We start from the raw sequence: 16,367 nt of genomic DNA on the forward strand, positions 1-16,367 counted from the left end.
CGGCAGCGGACGAGAAACATTCTGTGGATCCGGAAAGTCCGAACGTCGCAAAACGGCCTGCAGCACGGCCAACTCTGCCTGGAACATGCTCAGCGGTGGACGTCGTTCAATCGAAATATTCATTCGCGATGATTTTGAAACGGACAGAAATCCAAAAGACAAAAAATTGGATGGTTCCGTCTGGGCGGAGGTCGGCGCCCTCTCCCGTGACATCCGTCCCGCCGCGTAATCGCCGTCACGCGGCAGAATCATAAATAAGCGACAACGGCGGGCCGACCCGCCGGACCATTGATCACGACGGCAAATTGCGAGCCGCATCAGCATTCGCGGCGGCGCCGGCGACGACCTTGGAGGTAAACGCGGAGGTCGTGTGACTTTCCTAAGAAGATTCCTGAGACGCGGCGGCTCGCCCATGCCGACGTTTGGCCAGGCACGCGCGTTATTTAGTGCAGACGACAAACCCGCACTGCACTTTTCAGAAGGGATTTGCCGCCGTTTGACTAGCGCCGGTGCATCGACGTGACAGAAAAGAAGGGCCCGAGGTGACCTTTCGGCCTTTCCTCCCGGAGCCACGCCGGCAACACGGCAAAAATACAAAAGGCCGGCGTCTAACCAACGCTCGCGAGGGCGGCAGCTTGCCATTGAAAAGATCCACATACGATGATATTTGGTAACTTTGTCTTGGGTTTTTTTTTTTTTATTATTTAGTCAGTTAAAATGCAATGGTATTAATAAATCATATGTAAAGAAATTACTTCACTTCAAAGGATATTGTGCCGCTCCTTCTGCTGCGTGCGCCGTGGCCACCCGGGGGCAGCAGCGTACGACATGCGATACTGGACATGGAGATGAACTCAGCTCTTCACTAAGGCAGAAATATGAGTCATTCTTCACAGAGGAAAAATTATGTGAGCATTGCTAGCTGGATGGATACAAATATACAGCGAGCATATCGCGTATAAGAAATGGATCTTTCGTTGTTCCGAAGTGTTTTGTTTTTGGGGGGCAAACATCTTGTCCAAATACAGTTTGTCGTCAGCGCAACCGTGCAGGGCAATGAAGGGAGGCCACGGGGTGTGTACGTAGCGCATTGGACCGGACTGGACCATCTCGAAAACATTTCTTCTTCTTCGCTTGTTGACATTCCGCCGCACGCGTTTGACGTGCGTCCACATGCCGCCCGTCAGACTTTGCTCAAATTTAATTAACCTTCTCTTCTCGCTGACATTGGAGTCTTAATGACATTTGGCAATATTGATTTAATTACACTTACCTTGGGCAGAATATGAATATTGGAAATATTACCGACTTGTCTGGCGTGGTTTTTTTTTTTTTTTTTTTTCCCACTTCCATTTTGGAAGCGTCACGAAATTCAGGATGCCTGTTAAAAAGCAGGCGAAACTTTCAGAAGATTTTGTCCTTCTGATCGTGGCAGTTGTCACAAGTTAGTACACGATCATATAAATAAAATATGAAATATGTTGTCGCATGCAGACTGACTAAAACACGACTAATAATAGTTAGCACGTACTCTGCAATGCTTTGCACCTTCAAGCAATGGCTTGAACACAGAGCGCAGCCACAACACGGAGGCAGACAATATAACAGTAGTCGCAGTCACATATTCTTCATCCTCTGCATAGAACGACTAATATTAGTGCTGTACTGATGGGCTGGGATGTGTCAGTTAAGTCTTGTGATTTTGAAACGTGAGAATGTGCACAGGTTGATCCAAAAATGGATAATTTGGAGCGCAATTCGTGCAAGAAACAGCCCCACCGTTAAGGTTGTTGAAGTGACATCGGCCAGCGCGTCTGATTGCGAAGGCTGTGGGGCAGATTGGACTGACACGGAAAGAAATGAATACAATTCTACGGAAGAAATATTACATTTGAGCTTGTTCACAAAGACCAGAGATTGTGTTATTGTTTACAGGCCCTGACTGATAAATGAATTCCCGCAGACATGCAAGGTGACCAATTAGCTAAACCCCCCCATAAATCCAAACCGCCGACGCTGCGACGCCCCCCCTCCGTCATAAATTTGATCACGCGACCCGCCGGCCCCGACAGGAGAGCAGATTGGAGGCCTCGTCAATCCAGATGTGGAAGCCGCATGTTTTCATAAAACGGATGAAAGTCGGAAAAGGGATTAGCGCCCTAGCTTATGCTCCGCGTCTGCTCTGTTGGTTTGCAAACAATGCAAACTGCTGATAGTCGGGGATTTACGGTTCGTGTCAGCGTATGAGTCATCCGCGCTGAGTTTTTAATTTGATAGCCGCATAAAGTGGACGGCTCATTATCAGCGCCGCCGAGGCTTTTTAGCGTTGCCGCGTCAAAAATCGCGCGGAAACTTACCGGACACTTCATTGGGTACAGAGCCGACGTTAGGAGTCGGATCGCGGCGGGGGGGGGGCGGCAGTTCCCTTAAGAGTGGCCTTACAGACCGGAAAAGCCAAGTTATAATTGTACACGTTTGAAAATAATTCATCAAAGCATGAAAAGACAAGCCTGCAAAATTGACTTGTGGGGATGAGCTGGATGGGCTAAAATGGGGCCAGTGACGTAGCTGGACTTGAAAAAATTTGAGCGCCTTCATTCTATGAGCAGTTATCTGGAGCAATTGCCATGTGCGAGCTATGGCTACAACCTGGAAATGCGATTTCCCTGGCGCTAGCTCGGTTTACAGCGCCTCGTTGTTGGCCCCGAGTGTGCGCGCTTCAAGCGCAAGGGGGAGGGATTTTTTTTTTTTTTTTCCCCCAAACTTGACAAGTAGGTCGTGTAGATTCTTTCTTGAATATAACGTTCAAGCTTCTCGAGTGAATTTGTTGTTTGACTTGTCGCCCGCCCGCCCTGCGCATAAATCAGAAGCAAAGAAGTAGCAGCGACCCGTTTCCAAAAAGGTTGGCAGCCTTTGAGCCCAGAAAAAGATCAATTTGGGTTGCGATTAGCAGCTGAGGTGTGAGCAATAAAGGGGGGCAAAAATATCCCGTTTACACGTCAGCATAATTGAGCCGCCGAACGCTCAAACACACAAATTCCATTTTCATTATGCAAATGCAAAACAACGCGATTATTAAAGCACGACGGCGGCGCGGAGTTAAAAGGATGCCAAATGAAGCTTTGATGCGCACTTTAAGGTGTCTGCGGTGCATGATGGGTAATAATTCGGTCACCTGTCCACCTGTAGCCGTGGAGTTGCGCTTCATCCTGATATTTTTTTCCAGGGCGGAGGTGGGGTTGGCGGCCCGATATCATCCGAGCACAGCAAAAACGCTCGGGCCCTTTCCTCCCTTCCTGTCCGCGTTGCCATGGTTACCCAGGCAACGTCGTCACGACCGGATGAGCTCACGCGAAAGCGCGTCGGTGCACTTTGAACTTTTCAAGCGCAGGAGAAGGCAAAAAGCGCAGTTTGCGCGTAGCCGCTCGCCATATTTTCGTTTGGTTAGCAAAACGGCGCTCAGGCGTGCGTCTGCGTTGGGAACACGACACGGGCACAAAGCGCAATGAGGGAGTGATGCGACCCCCCCCCACCCCCCCAAAAAAAGGAAATGTCTCAAAAGAAGGTCGAGGAGGAGATAAAGTGCAAATAATCTTGGAAATGCGCCCGCCATATTTCAACGATCGCCACGTATAGAAAACGAGGCTTGAAAATTGGGGCTCTGTGCTGAAGAAGAAGAAGAAGAAGAAGAAGAAGAAGAAGAAGTGCTGTCCGACCCAAACTATCCCCTGCGCAACTGTCAATCAAATACAATCAAAAATCAAAATGGATGCTACGTCATCTGGCAGCTTGCGGATGCCTCCGCTCAACTAGGATTGAAAAGCTAAACGGCTCCTGTGGCTAAAACGTACCCGGGCAGGAAGTCGCCAGGCTTTGCCGCGCCGGGACAACGAGGCGCTCTGAAATCGCAACATGAACTTCAACTTGCAGTTGACAAGCTTCGTAATTTTCTTTTTTTTTTTTTTTTAAACTACCCCACCACTCTTCTGTCTTATCTTTCTCTGAGCAATGCGCACGCACTTTTATGGCCAACAACGAGGCACTCGAGAGGGCCCACACCAGCCCGTTCACCTCTCGCTTCTTTTTGTCCTTTCCTGTTAGCTGTTGTAGTGTTTTTTTTTTTGTTTGTTTTTTTTTTAACTCAGTGATACAAAACCCACTTTTGGGGGAAACAAAGCGGTACCTTGACTTACAAGTGGAATTAGCTTTGTGTGTAATTGAACTGACTTGTACATTGGACACCCCCAATTTACTTGGGGGGGGGGGCATCGGGAACTCCGTGAATAATTGACACTCCCCATAATTGCCATGAATTAAAAAAAAAAAAAGTTTTCAAATCGTGCCTCCATCACTCTGACAAATGAAATGTCAGTCACGCCTCTGATTGGTTGTTTTTCCTCAGATGCGGTAGTTTGTTTATGTTTACTGCGCCCCACATGGAGTCCACAGTCCTCATTCATCCAAAGACCAACTGAAGTCCACATGAGCTTCCTCTTTGAGAAGAAAAAAAGCAGAGCGTCGTGGTTTTTGTTTTTTTGTTTTTTTTTGGGGGGGGGGGGTACTGCATGCCCCCCTTGCTCAGCAATTCAGCCAGAGAAAAATGCAAATTTTGGCAAATAAGCAGATTGGAGGCGGGTCCGTGAAGAAGAATAAAACATGAAACAAAAAGGTTGCACCAGTGTGGAAATAAAATTGGGACAAAACGACACGGCGGCCATCCAAATGTCCAACAGGCGATGAGGTCATCCGATCCGATTTGCATCTGAATGACATTTTTACCAAATAGGACAAAAAAGTGGTGACGCCTCTGACGGCCTTCGTGAGAACACATCAACTTGGTTATGACGAAAAGCGAGACTGGCATTATAGCGCCACCAAGTGGCCGTAACCCTTGTTTGCAGGGAGGGGGGGGGGGGATGGAATACTGTACATATGTTTTTTGTCTATTGTCATGCTAGACTTTTTGACATAAAAAGGATTCTGATTGTGACCATGTCCAGTGTGCTTGTTGAATGTTTTGATTTCTTTTCATGCATCTTTCAATATTTTTTAAATGTAATATTTTTTCAAAGATGAGCCAAAGATTCTTTTTCAGGTTGCGATTGCGACGGTTTCACTCGGCGTTACCGGCAAGGGCGGGGAAATCGTCGTCAACGTTTCCCCGGAGGTCGCCGTGCACGGCCATCTCGGCGGTTGTCGTCAGACGCGTCAGGCACGCTCCGACGCTTTCGTCGCGGGCTGTCTTGACCTGAGATGGGTACAATTTGTCGTCACAGATGAATTACATATGGCGAAATATTCTCCAAAAGGAACTTCAAAGAGGAGCTGAACACCGGAGGGACGAACTCACTTGTGCTCAGGTGCTTTATTGAAATTCAGTATCTGTGGCAAAAACACGACAAATATGTGCAATTCCTTCCATGACGAATGTTGGACAACTACACAAATACACACACTAAGAACATCGAAAAAAAGTGCCGACAGTTTTGCTGCGGTGCGACTTGTCAACCAAAGTTGGCAATACTGCTACGTGTACGGCGAGTATACGCCACCGAGAACAGTAACGGCACGAAGCGTGAACGGCAAACAATTTGCATCAACTCATTCACTCATTTTTTTTAAATGTAGCATAAAAATGAACTGAGGTTAGCAAGGACGCTTATTCTCGAACCAAAGGATGAAACAAGGCCAAGGGGCGGGGGGCATTCTTTGGACTTCCATAAGTTCCAGTGGCCATCTTCCGAATTGTACGTCAGGTTCTGGTCCGCACTGCAGCGTAGTCCGAGGTCAAAGGTCTTAAAGGACTGAACGCGCCGGCCCGGGGCAGGCACCTGTCACGGCGCAGCCGCAACGAGGAGCATTCGCGACATCACGAGCGAGTCTCAAGTGTCTTCCGGGTTGCAAAAGAGTTCGGTTTCCAAAAGCCGTGACTTGCTCAAAGGTACCTCTACCTACGAGCGATGACCGAGCCTTCTCCGTCAGAGACGTCATCGCCGACGCCGTCCTCGTTGGGCTCGTAGCGGGCGCCGTTGTTCGTAGCGTCGATGGGCCTCCTGGGCTGCTGCGCCGGACCACAAAAGTCCAGTTCTCCCTGTCGGGGACGCCGCTGGTCGCCGCGGTGACCGTCGCCCCTCATGGCCCGGGTGTAGCTTTGGGCTCCGTCGTCGGCGCGGCGGCGCTCCAGCTCGGGGTCGCCCCGCTCCTCTGGGTGCCGGTCCCGACTGCGACGGGAGCCGTCGGCGGAAGCGTCAGCGGCGTGGAGGTTCTGCCGCTGGCTGAGGGCTTTCTGGAGTTCGCCGCGGAACCTTCGCCGTTTGCGCAGGTACCACACGCCGCCCGCGCACAGCAGCAGCAGGAAGGAGGCCACGCCCACCGCGGTGGCCACGTTACTCTCGGGGAGCGCTTGGAGGGTGGGCGAGCCCGGATGGACGTGCAGCTTATCGTCCACGGAGGTGGAGCGGACGGGAGCAGTAACGGTGGAGGCCAACGAGGGAGGATCTGATAGGAGCGGAGGGCGGAGAAAGTCAGCGGCGCCCCATTTGACCGACCAGGAGTGTGACAAATTAGCATTTTCGTCACTGGGCAGCGCCAATAAATTCTCATCCACTCCATGCTGGAAGCCCGGAAATATAGAAGGAATGAAATCATATCTTTTCAGTTCCCTTATTGCTTACAATAAATTACGAATTACAGGCAGAAGGATGGATAGTTTTATCATCCTTTACTATTTAACTTGACAACAGGGAAGAAATGGCTTCGATTGGGAGATTTTTGTTGTTGTTGCCAATTTGAAAATCATAGCTCTTCCATCTTTTTCTACGTGACGTGCACAAACTCACAACGGACAACGAGGCACGCGAAATGGGCCTGAAGAGATGATCCATTTTCAGTGGGGCTCGTCCGGATTCAAACAAACCCGCTCGAGTTCTTATTTGGTGGGGGAAGGGTGACTCAAACATTAAAAAAAAAAAAAATAATAATAATTTTTACTGTTCCTGATTTGTGTGAGATTTGGGGGATTTCATTGCAAGCACGATGGGTTTATCCACTAATAGGGAAGTTGTGGCAGGTTTCGTGCGACCCAGCTGATCTTATGTGGTCGCACTAAGTTATCTCGTCCAAACGTAAAAACAACAGTCGACCGCAAGTGAGAGCGACTTCAACCTCATTCCCGCACTGATCATCGAACATCTCGTTCGGGATGATGATGATGATGATAAGCGGCCGTACGTGACGTGGAAGGTGAATAATTCCCTGGGAGGCCACCGGGAGGTCAGCGCGTCGTCCATCGCTCACCTCGGATGAGAATGCGGAGGTCCCGACTGCGGAGGTCCACGGCGTTGGCGACCTCGCACCTGTAAACGCCGGAGTCGTTCTTCTGGAGCGGACGCGGGAAAAGGAGCTCGCCGTTGAGGATTTGCACGCCTTCCGGCATGTCGCCGTCCAGCCTGGAAGGCACCAACAACAACGGCGTCATCAAAAAGTCTGGAAGGACAAACGAGGAAAGCGACCACGACGGAACTTTGTCCACGAAGGCCGACAACGTGGACAACACGTCCTCCGCGTATTGACTTCAAAACAAAATTAGGCCGAAAAGTAACTTCAGGCTGGATTCCCGAAGACTGCCAGATTTTGGCCCACCCACATTTAAGTCAAAACCCCAGCGAGCCGAAGCCGACAAACACGTCTACTTATTATTCTCGGACGCATTCTGTGCTGTAATCGTCGCCGAATGTCTCGTTTTTTTTTTTTTAAACAGTGAGGTTGGATACATTTGAGTAGGCTTGTTTTCTTGAAATCTATTCCTGAAACGGCAGCCGCATGAGATAAAGTAGCTTCATTTCCAGGAGTTTTGCATCGCTGGCCTTCGTGACGGTGACGGAACGTGGGCATTTGCTTTTGTGAACTCGTACAACTCGTGTTCCGCCGTGTTTGGAAACTCAAGCAAGACGGCGCTTTTTTGCCCTCATTTTCGGACAGCGACGGTACCTAAAAAATCCGAGCAAATACCGCCACTTTATAGGGTGCTACATTCCTTTGTCCAGCTCCGTCGATGACATCACACCGAGGCAAGGCGGCGTACAGATTTTGGCGACAAAGTCTTCCCCGGGCAACTCCTTACCGACTGTTTGAAATTGATTATTATTGTAGAGTAAAGCCATTTTCCTTATCCTGAGTGGAAAAAAACGCAAAGAGAACTTGTTAGTGACGTAGACACGACGGGCCCTTTAAGGACTGCACATTTTTTGGGCGGGATCTCCCGGGATTACCTGGGCAGTGCTAATGATGTCGCCGCTCAGTGTATACACAATCTATACGTACATATGAATAAAACTATACACACCTGCTCCATCTGAAGCGATGAGCTGGCGGATTTGCGTAGGCTCGGCACGTCAGCCGAACGTCGCCCCTGCCGACGTTCCATTCCCCGTCGTAACCCGCCACAGAGATTTCGGGAGCAACTGCGGCAAAGACACAAAACTTGATGCAATGAAAACGTAAGGAACGATTTGGGTTTGTCTCGCACGTGCGTCAAGGCACGACTGCCCGGGGGTGGAATTCTCTAAGAATTCTCGCTCTTGCTGTATGGCTTTATTTCAAGGTGAGAAATATCGGGGAGAACCGATGCACGTACACTGCACGTCAAGCCGGTAGGGGAGCCTGACGTCGTCGGTCAGCGTCGGGTGGCGGACGACACACGTGAGCGAGTGGCGCCAGACGCTGCGGGTGGGCCGCCACAGGTAGCGCACGATGGTGGTGGCCGTCCCGTCGACGTCGAAAAGCTGCACCTCGGACCGGCCCAAAAGGTTGGACTCCCACGACACCGCGGCGGGGGGGCGGGCGCGCTCGGCGACGCAGGTGGCCACCGTCGTCTCGTTGCCGCCGTCCATCAGCGGCGTGGTGCCGGTGGACACGTAGACCTTGGGCTCGGCTTCGGGTTCCCAAAAGGGCAACGGAACACCAAGGAAGGGAATTCAGAGTTCAACCGGGTGAACTGAAAACATTTGCAAACTTCTGCCATTTTTCCCGTGTAGAATGCATCTTACTCATCTCCACTCGGAAAAAGAACTGCACTGCAGCTACGCTTGATTCCTCATTCTTCGTTTGAGAGTGCTAATAATAACAATCATCTGCAGCAGCTCTTCCGTGGGAATTGCACAACTTTGGCACGTCTCGTCAGTATTTTTAATCTATACCCAAGTATAATGCGCTCTATTGACTTTTTGAAAATCTATTTGCGCACCATTCACGGGAAATGACACTAAGTGCAAGAAATCCCGGAATGGAGGAGACTGAAAGAAAGTTGAGGCGCTTACCGAGCACGCGGACGGTCACGGAGGCTTGGGCGTTGCCCAGCGGGTACGTGGACACCTTGCACGTGTACACGCCCTCGTCCGCGAAGCCCACCTTCTCCAGCACGATGGCGGAATCGCGGGAGGAGGGCGAGCGGAAATGCAGGCGATGGACGAACTCCGGCGGAACGGAGACGCCGTAAGTGGGGTTGTAAACGGCCACGATGGCCGAGCCGTTGGGCAAACGCCGCTCCCAGGAGCTCTGCGCCAGCGTGAAGTCGGCGCCCGCGTCCAGCCGGCACTCCAACGTCTGCCTCTGCCCCAGCACGGGGCTCACGCTGGGCGGCGCCACCACCCGGATGGCCCACAGCCCTGCCCGAGAACGCACCAAAAAATATATACAATTTGAAAAATAAGAATCGTCATGCTGGGTTGCAAAACTTTGGGCAATTTTCAAAGTTGGCATCTTAGTTATTAGCGGGAATACATCAGGAAATTACAAAAACGGTCGCTCTTGAGAGGCTTGTAAAATGGAGAAAAAATACATTTGAGCAGAAACCGGATGACAGCGGCCAACAACAACTCGGCTAAGTTCAACGCTAGCTACTTCGGTTGGGCCCCAACTTACGAGACTCGGAGATGCGAGCCGTCGCTTCTTCAGTCAGTTACGTGTCGAAATTTGAGGGACGACAACAACAAAAATGGTTATTGCGCAAAATTATTTTCCATAGACAGTTTCCTACTGGGGATATTTGCAATTTAGAAATTTCCAGCTGAATCGTCAAGAGCTCCTCAACAAGTAGAAGCCGCCTGGTTTGAACAGCGCAACAAGTAAGTCAACCAACCAAAGAGCATTTCATTTTCTTTTGCGTTCAAAAATTTCCTTTGTGGTTTGACCAAAAAAAAAAAAAATCTTCTTCGTACGGAAACACATCCAGAAACAGCCACTCGTTTAACATATTCCACCCACCCATCCAGCCATCCCTTCTCTAAGCTGCTTATCCTCACGAGGGTCGTAGCATACCCTCAACTTGTCGTCAGCCAACCAATGACAGACACTCAGAATCACACCTAGGGACAATTTCGAGTGTCCAATTAATGTTGGATGATTTTGGGACGCGGGAGGAAACCCAGGCAAACTCCACGCAGAGGGTTGCGGGATTCGAACCCCGGTCCTCAGCGCTATGAGGCCAACAACGCGCTGCCTCGTTTAAGATATTACTTACCAAACATTCCGACGACGATAAGGTTGGCAGCGGCTTGCATCCATTTGATTGAATGATTTCGTTTCAAATTGTACAGCATGCGCTAAAATATTCTGACTTGATATTGATCATCGGCCAGCGTCAAGCGCACCAATTGTCCAACTGGATGGCATAACGCCATCGAAACTGAATTTACGCTGTACGTGTTCAGCTCTCAAGTCATATGGGAAAATGACTTGCCCCATTTCTTAACCAAAAAAAAAAAAAAAAATCATAAGCGGGGCTTTTAAAACTTCAAGGCAACTCTTAGCTAACAGTTGGGTGCCAACGAAGTTTCTCAGCCGATGGTTTGCCAGGCCAAAGTTTCAGACTCGGGGAAAAAAAAAAATAATAATAATAATGATAAATCTTCCTCACCTGAGATGCAACAGCAGAGGTGAAAGAAGGCGACTTTGCCTCGGGAGGTTTGCCAAGGGGTGGGCGACATTTTGCCCAAGTTGTGACGTCCTGCCTCAATTCGCCACTTTGCACCGGGTCCTCGTGCTCAGCCACCGTTTGCGGACTGAACCATGTGCGCCGCGCGCGACGGGGGGAGGAAAGGGGGGCGGGGGGGGGGGGTTTGAGCTCACCTGCAGGAGCGCTGGCTGCATTGCACTCGGCGGAAACGCCCTTTCCTCCCACCAGGACCCAACCAAAACCCGACAGCCAACGGAGGAATCCACCCCAGGATGTGATGGATCTCGGTGGAATTTTTCATTATATTCAGAAATATTATCGGAGATCACTTGTTAAAATGATTTAAAGAATGTTTGGCAAAAAAAAAAAAAAAAAATCTCTAATCCCCAAACCGGACTAAAATGTGCTGCTACTAAAGAATTGGAGATCGACTCCATTTATAAATGTAGATGACAAGAGATGTTGAAAAAAGGCCTTGAAGGGATTAGAAATGAAACGCGGACTGCTTTTATGACCAACCATCACAAAAGCTCCCATAGAAGACTTGTTCTTGACTTACTGGACTACTCTGACAATATTGCTAGCAATTTCCTAATCGTTTTTTTTTTTTTTTTTTGAGGTTTCTAAGAGACACGTTACAAAATTGTGTGTTTTTGCAAGGCTGGATCGGATTACTGACATTTTCATTCACTTCAATGGGGACAGGCGATTCGAGATTCCGGCGTAGGTCACAGAGCAAATTAAACCTTTTTCACTGTAAATTTGAAATAAAACTAAAAAAGTCAAATACCATCAAGTAAGTGCCTTCTTCAAGTGGTTGGAAGAAGGTGGTTTCAAGTTCGTCTTTGTTTTTTTTTACAGTACCGACGAAAAACAACCAAGCAAGTCGCGTGAATGTGTTTTGTTTTTCCTCTTAGGCATAAGCCCCCCTCCCGAGAACTTCAACCCCACCTTGCCATTTGCCTCTCTGGCTCTCCGGTGCAAATCCTCTTAGAGGCGGATTACGGGTCTAAGGTGTCTAGTGAAAGGGAGAATGCAAAGTAAGACGGCAGAAGACGCAGCAGGAGCGCGATAGCGCAAACAACGGGCAGGAGCGGCGTGGAAGGAGGCCCCGGCCCCGAAGTCCGGGGCCCCCCCCCGGGGTCGCAGCTTTTCTCTCAATGAGGTCAGTGCGCTAACAAATGCTGATAAACGGCAAAGGTGGCAGGTGACCAGGGGAAAAATACTGTACTTTACTCGAGTATTTCTTTTTCTGACGAGTCCTTACTTTGACTCCCAACATTTGGGGGGAAAAAAAGCAAGGAAGTGGTGTCTTCAGTTTAATTCGTGACGTGACATGACCACAAACTGCCAGCCCACATGGGGGCAGTGTGATACAGACACGCGGGTCTCCATGGAGACAAAGATGATGTCACAACCCCACAGCAGTAAGCTTAGTCGATCTTTGCAGAAGATAAAGAATATATCCGTGTGAGTACTGCATGTGTAGTTTTTCTTATTCGTTGAACACATTGCAGCCATTTTCCTCGTTTCTTTTGACAGCTGGAACAGAAAAACCGCATTTCATTGGGAAACGATGATTTTGAGATTCAGTTTGGACACCCCAGGTTTATCGTCCTCACCCCGGTAGGCCGAGCCTCGCTTGTTGAAGTCCGGCACGGGGGCCCGCTAGGAGGCCATGTCCCGGCCGGCGTCCCCCGTGTGGGCCGTGGCCCTTTGGGCCGTCCTGACGCTTCCCTGGCCGTCGACGGCGCCAGAGCGGGCCGACGGCACGGCGCGACGCGACGGCGGTGGTGCGCAGTGTGGAGAGTACACCAACCAGGTAACCGCAAGTGAATGGAAAATCAAATTATGCTTGACGGTGGAGTTTGTTTCCCCCTTTGACAAACTTCCCGCGTCTTCTGGCGCAGGTGTCGGAGGACGGCACGTGCCGCCTGGCCGCTACGCTGCCCCAGCTGGACGACCAGCGCTGCCCCGACATGTTCCGCTGCTCGGACGAGGTTTCCTACTGGCTGCACCAGAACGAGGAGCGCAAGCAACAGATGGCCGCCCTGAAGGAGACGGTCTCGGAGCTGCAGGAGGAGCTGAGGAACCACCGGCACCGCATCAAGGTCTTGGAGCTGCAGGTGACAAACCTCCTTCGGCGGCGCAGTTTTCGTCTTACCCGCGAACCACTGACAATGACGACGTTGACGTGGCGGCCGGTCCGACTTCTGACGTCGACTCGGATCGATGTCACGGTGACGCCACTTTGCTGTCCGAAGCGGGACCGGATTGCAAAGTGACGTCAGAACCCAAATAGGTTTCCCTGCAGGAGCAGGGCCTTTATGTTCCCCGCCGGTGTGTCGTTTCCTCGCGCTTGTCTTGACGGTCGGAAGCAGCAAGCGGTGGGCCGTCATGTGTCATCGGGCAGCCGCCGCCGCCCCCCCCACTCACATATCCTTGACCTCGCTAACTAACGGGATTAGCCTCCTTCTCCACCACGTGTTGCTTCATGCGCCGTCATCCGCTCATCCACTGAGACGGCACCATGTTGAGCCAAAGTGTGACGTGCACAACAACAGGCCCGCGAGGCACGTGTGTGTGTGTGTGTGTGTGTATTTGCCCCGTCCCCGCAATGTCGCGTGGCGGTTCCGGTGACTCTAACGGACGTGTGGTTTTGCACGACGTCAGCATGAGGACGGAAGCCTCTGCAACGCCACCCTGGAGCGCCGTTTGCACGAGATGGAGGCGCGCTACGTCGAGGCCGCCGGCCTGCTGCACCTGCAGGCCACCCTCATCCTCAACCTGCAGGTAACGTGCCGCCTTCCCTGCCCCTTCAACAAAACCTTCAGAGAGTTTGGCTGAAATGCAGTTCAGGAGCTTTTTCACCAATCGCCCCTCACTTGAGCATTCACATCAGTGGTTGTGCGGCGCAATCGCAACATGCAAGTCGCTAGCTAGCTAGCTAAACCTAGGCCTAGAAAATACAGCTTTCCTTTGGAGAGTACATTGGGGTGCCATTTTAGAGCGCCTCGTTGTTGGTCACGAGTGCAGGAAAACAGAAGAGCAAGGGGGAGAAGACCAGCTTTGTAGCTAGCGAGTGGAATGCACATTTAGGCCTGAGAGTGCCTCGTTGTTGGCTCCGAGTGCGTGCGCGTCACGCAGGGAAAGACTGTTTGTGTTTTTTTTGTAGTCGAAACCTCTCCGACGCTTGTCCTCTGTACTTCCAGAACCAAGTTCATAACCTCAGCCAATCACTGGAGCACGCGAAGAAGAGTCCCGGCTGTTTGATCAACACGGTCCGGCCCAACCCCCTCATGAGCACCCAGCAGGCCTCGCACCCGGGTCGGCGCACTCTCCTCGGAAAGCGGCGCCACAGAATTCCGGCAGGGGACCCCCCAACTGACCCCCGCTCGTTCCTCCTTCAGAGCTCCATCACATGAGGAACTGCCCCGTGGACTGCGCCGCCATCTACTACAACGGCGCGAGGAGGTCCGGCGTCTACACCGTGGTGCCGTCGTTCGCGGGCGTGCCCGTGGAGGTCTACTGCAACATGGATACCGACGGTCAGTCGCGCCTTCGGGGACGGGGAGGCCGGTCCTCTTTGCAGGGAGGAAAAACCGATTCCATTTGTCACCTCCATCAGGTTGATATCGTAGAAACACAAAAACAGCCAAGAGAAATGCTACGAAATCAAGATAATGGAGACCGTTCAGGTTACATTCACATAATGTCATGTTCTAAATTTAGGTTGTGGTAGTGGGTCAAATCTGACCACCCCACCACCTTCAAGACGACGCTCGACGCGCAAAATGCCGTTAGTCCATCACGGTGAAAGTCAATGTCAGGAAAAGTTTAGTCAAAGCGCTGTCAGGATCTCTCGTTCTTTGCAGAGGATAAAGAATCTACCTCGCTCGCGTTCCCGGCGCGACCCTTTTGTTGCACGTAGGCGGCGGCTGGACGGTGATCCAGAGGCGGGCGGACGGCTCCGTGAGTTTCGACCGCAGCTGGCGGGAATACGGGGCCGGTTTCGGCGACCTCCACTCCGAGTTCTGGCTCGGCAACCGTCACATCCACGACCTGAGCGGCCGGGGGGACTACAGCCTGCGCATAGACTTGGAGGACTGGAGCAACAAGCGCAAGCACGCCCTCTACCAGCACTTCAGGTGGGTGCTCGTCAGGAAATAACCGCCAAAACCTGAGAAAAGTTCCCTTGCCTGTAGCCTGCGGGGGGAACCTGCACTCCCTCAAGCGATCTGCAAAAAAAATTAATCAAATAAAACTTGCCGTTCTCAATCATTATTGTGGTACTTGGGTAGCCAAGTATTTTGTTGAGGTGGCACTTGGTGGAGAGGCACTGCCACGTACTTTGTCCAAGTCATTTTCCAACGTTTTGCCATTCCTCTCCATCAAAATTGACATTACAAAGTGATATTTACCACATGATCCTATTTTCTGAAAAGCGGCGCGATCTCAAAATTAAAGCAAAGCAATGCCACCATCTGCTGGCGTCTATTTGTCATTGCAATGGTTTGACGAGCCGAAGCTCACATACAAGCTGGGGCGGACACGAGAGCCTCTTCCACGTGCGACCACTGAAAAGCGTCCTCGTGGAATACCTCCGTCCGCGGCGGTAACAGTTTGGATTCCGGTTGCCCGAGGGAAACGTCGGTAGCGCCGAACGATGAACGATTGTGATGAACGCGGAACAGCGTGGAAGATGAGGAGCACCGGTACCGCCTCCACGTGTCGGGCTTCAGCGGCAGCGCGCGGGACTCCTTCGGCTGGTACCACGACAAGCGCGGCTTCAGCACGCCCGACAGCGGCGACATCTGCGCCGAGATCTCGCACGGCGGCTGGTGGTACGGCCAGTGCTTCTACGCCAACCTCAACGGAATCTACTACGGGGTGAACGTCCGAGCGCGACCGCCCCAACGGGAGTTACCGGCGCGCCTTGACCTGTTTTTGTCCCGCAGGGCGGTCACTACACGCCCAAAGGCAGAGGCCACCTGGGCCCGGACGGGATCGTCTGGCACTCGTGGAGGGACTCGGACTATTACTCGCTTCGCAAAGTCGCCATGATGATCCGGCCGCGCACCTTTCGGAACCGTCTGTCTCCGTGAGCGACTGTTACCGTGGCGCTTCAGGACTAACACTTTCACTCGTAGGACATTATTACGATTGTTTTTGGACTGTTTCATGATTTCATTTTTTTTTTAATTTTATACCTTTTAGATGTTTTTATTTTTGTTAGCAAAAAAAAAAAACATTTTGTTTTAATGATAATCCAGATGTTAAAATATTGAATGCATAACATTAAAAATGAACATTATGGAAATATGAATAGTGTATAATACAATAAAATCACAGATGCAGCTCCAATTTGAGTTAAATTCAATTAATTTATTTCAGATCTGTAAAAAAAAAAAAG

The 16,367-nt window shown here is 50.9% G+C and overlaps 2 protein-coding genes across 3 annotated transcripts; one reads left to right on the forward strand and one right to left on the reverse strand.

Annotated features, from left to right (window-relative positions):
• Positions 1 to 5,346: 5,346 nt before the first annotated feature.
• LOC133497002 (nectin-3-like protein) lies at positions 5,347 to 11,100 on the reverse strand. 2 transcript variants are annotated; one of them, XM_061813140.1, is made up of 7 exons: positions 10,916 to 11,100; positions 9,318 to 9,665; positions 8,636 to 8,932; positions 8,345 to 8,462; positions 8,123 to 8,172; positions 7,297 to 7,448; positions 5,982 to 6,498 (listed from the first exon to the last, which is right to left on the reverse strand). In XM_061813140.1, the coding sequence occupies exons 1-7, from the start codon at positions 10,983 to 10,985 to the stop codon at positions 6,133 to 6,135; spliced, it is 1,401 nt and encodes a 466-aa protein (XP_061669124.1). In that variant the 5' UTR covers positions 10,986 to 11,100; the 3' UTR covers positions 5,982 to 6,132. The 2 variants fall into 2 exon arrangements, with proteins under 2 accessions (XP_061669123.1, XP_061669124.1); XM_061813139.1 differs by lacking the exon at positions 8,123 to 8,172 and having other exon boundaries at positions 5,347 to 6,498.
• Positions 11,101 to 12,632: 1,532 nt separating this feature from the next.
• Positions 12,633 to 16,059, forward strand: si:ch211-203k16.3 (fibrinogen-like protein 1). Its single transcript, XM_061813089.1, has 8 exons — positions 12,633 to 12,776; positions 12,865 to 13,080; positions 13,628 to 13,747; positions 14,167 to 14,281; positions 14,365 to 14,502; positions 14,886 to 15,102; positions 15,649 to 15,844; positions 15,913 to 16,059. Exons 1-8 carry the CDS (start codon positions 12,633 to 12,635, stop codon positions 16,057 to 16,059), a joined length of 1,293 nt encoding a protein of 430 aa, XP_061669073.1.
• The last annotated feature ends 308 nt before the right edge of the window (positions 16,060 to 16,367 follow it).

Source organism: Syngnathoides biaculeatus, chromosome 23, assembly GCF_019802595.1.
Source record: "Syngnathoides biaculeatus isolate LvHL_M chromosome 23, ASM1980259v1, whole genome shotgun sequence".
In the NCBI taxonomy this organism is placed as follows: domain Eukaryota; kingdom Metazoa; phylum Chordata; class Actinopteri; order Syngnathiformes; family Syngnathidae; genus Syngnathoides; species Syngnathoides biaculeatus.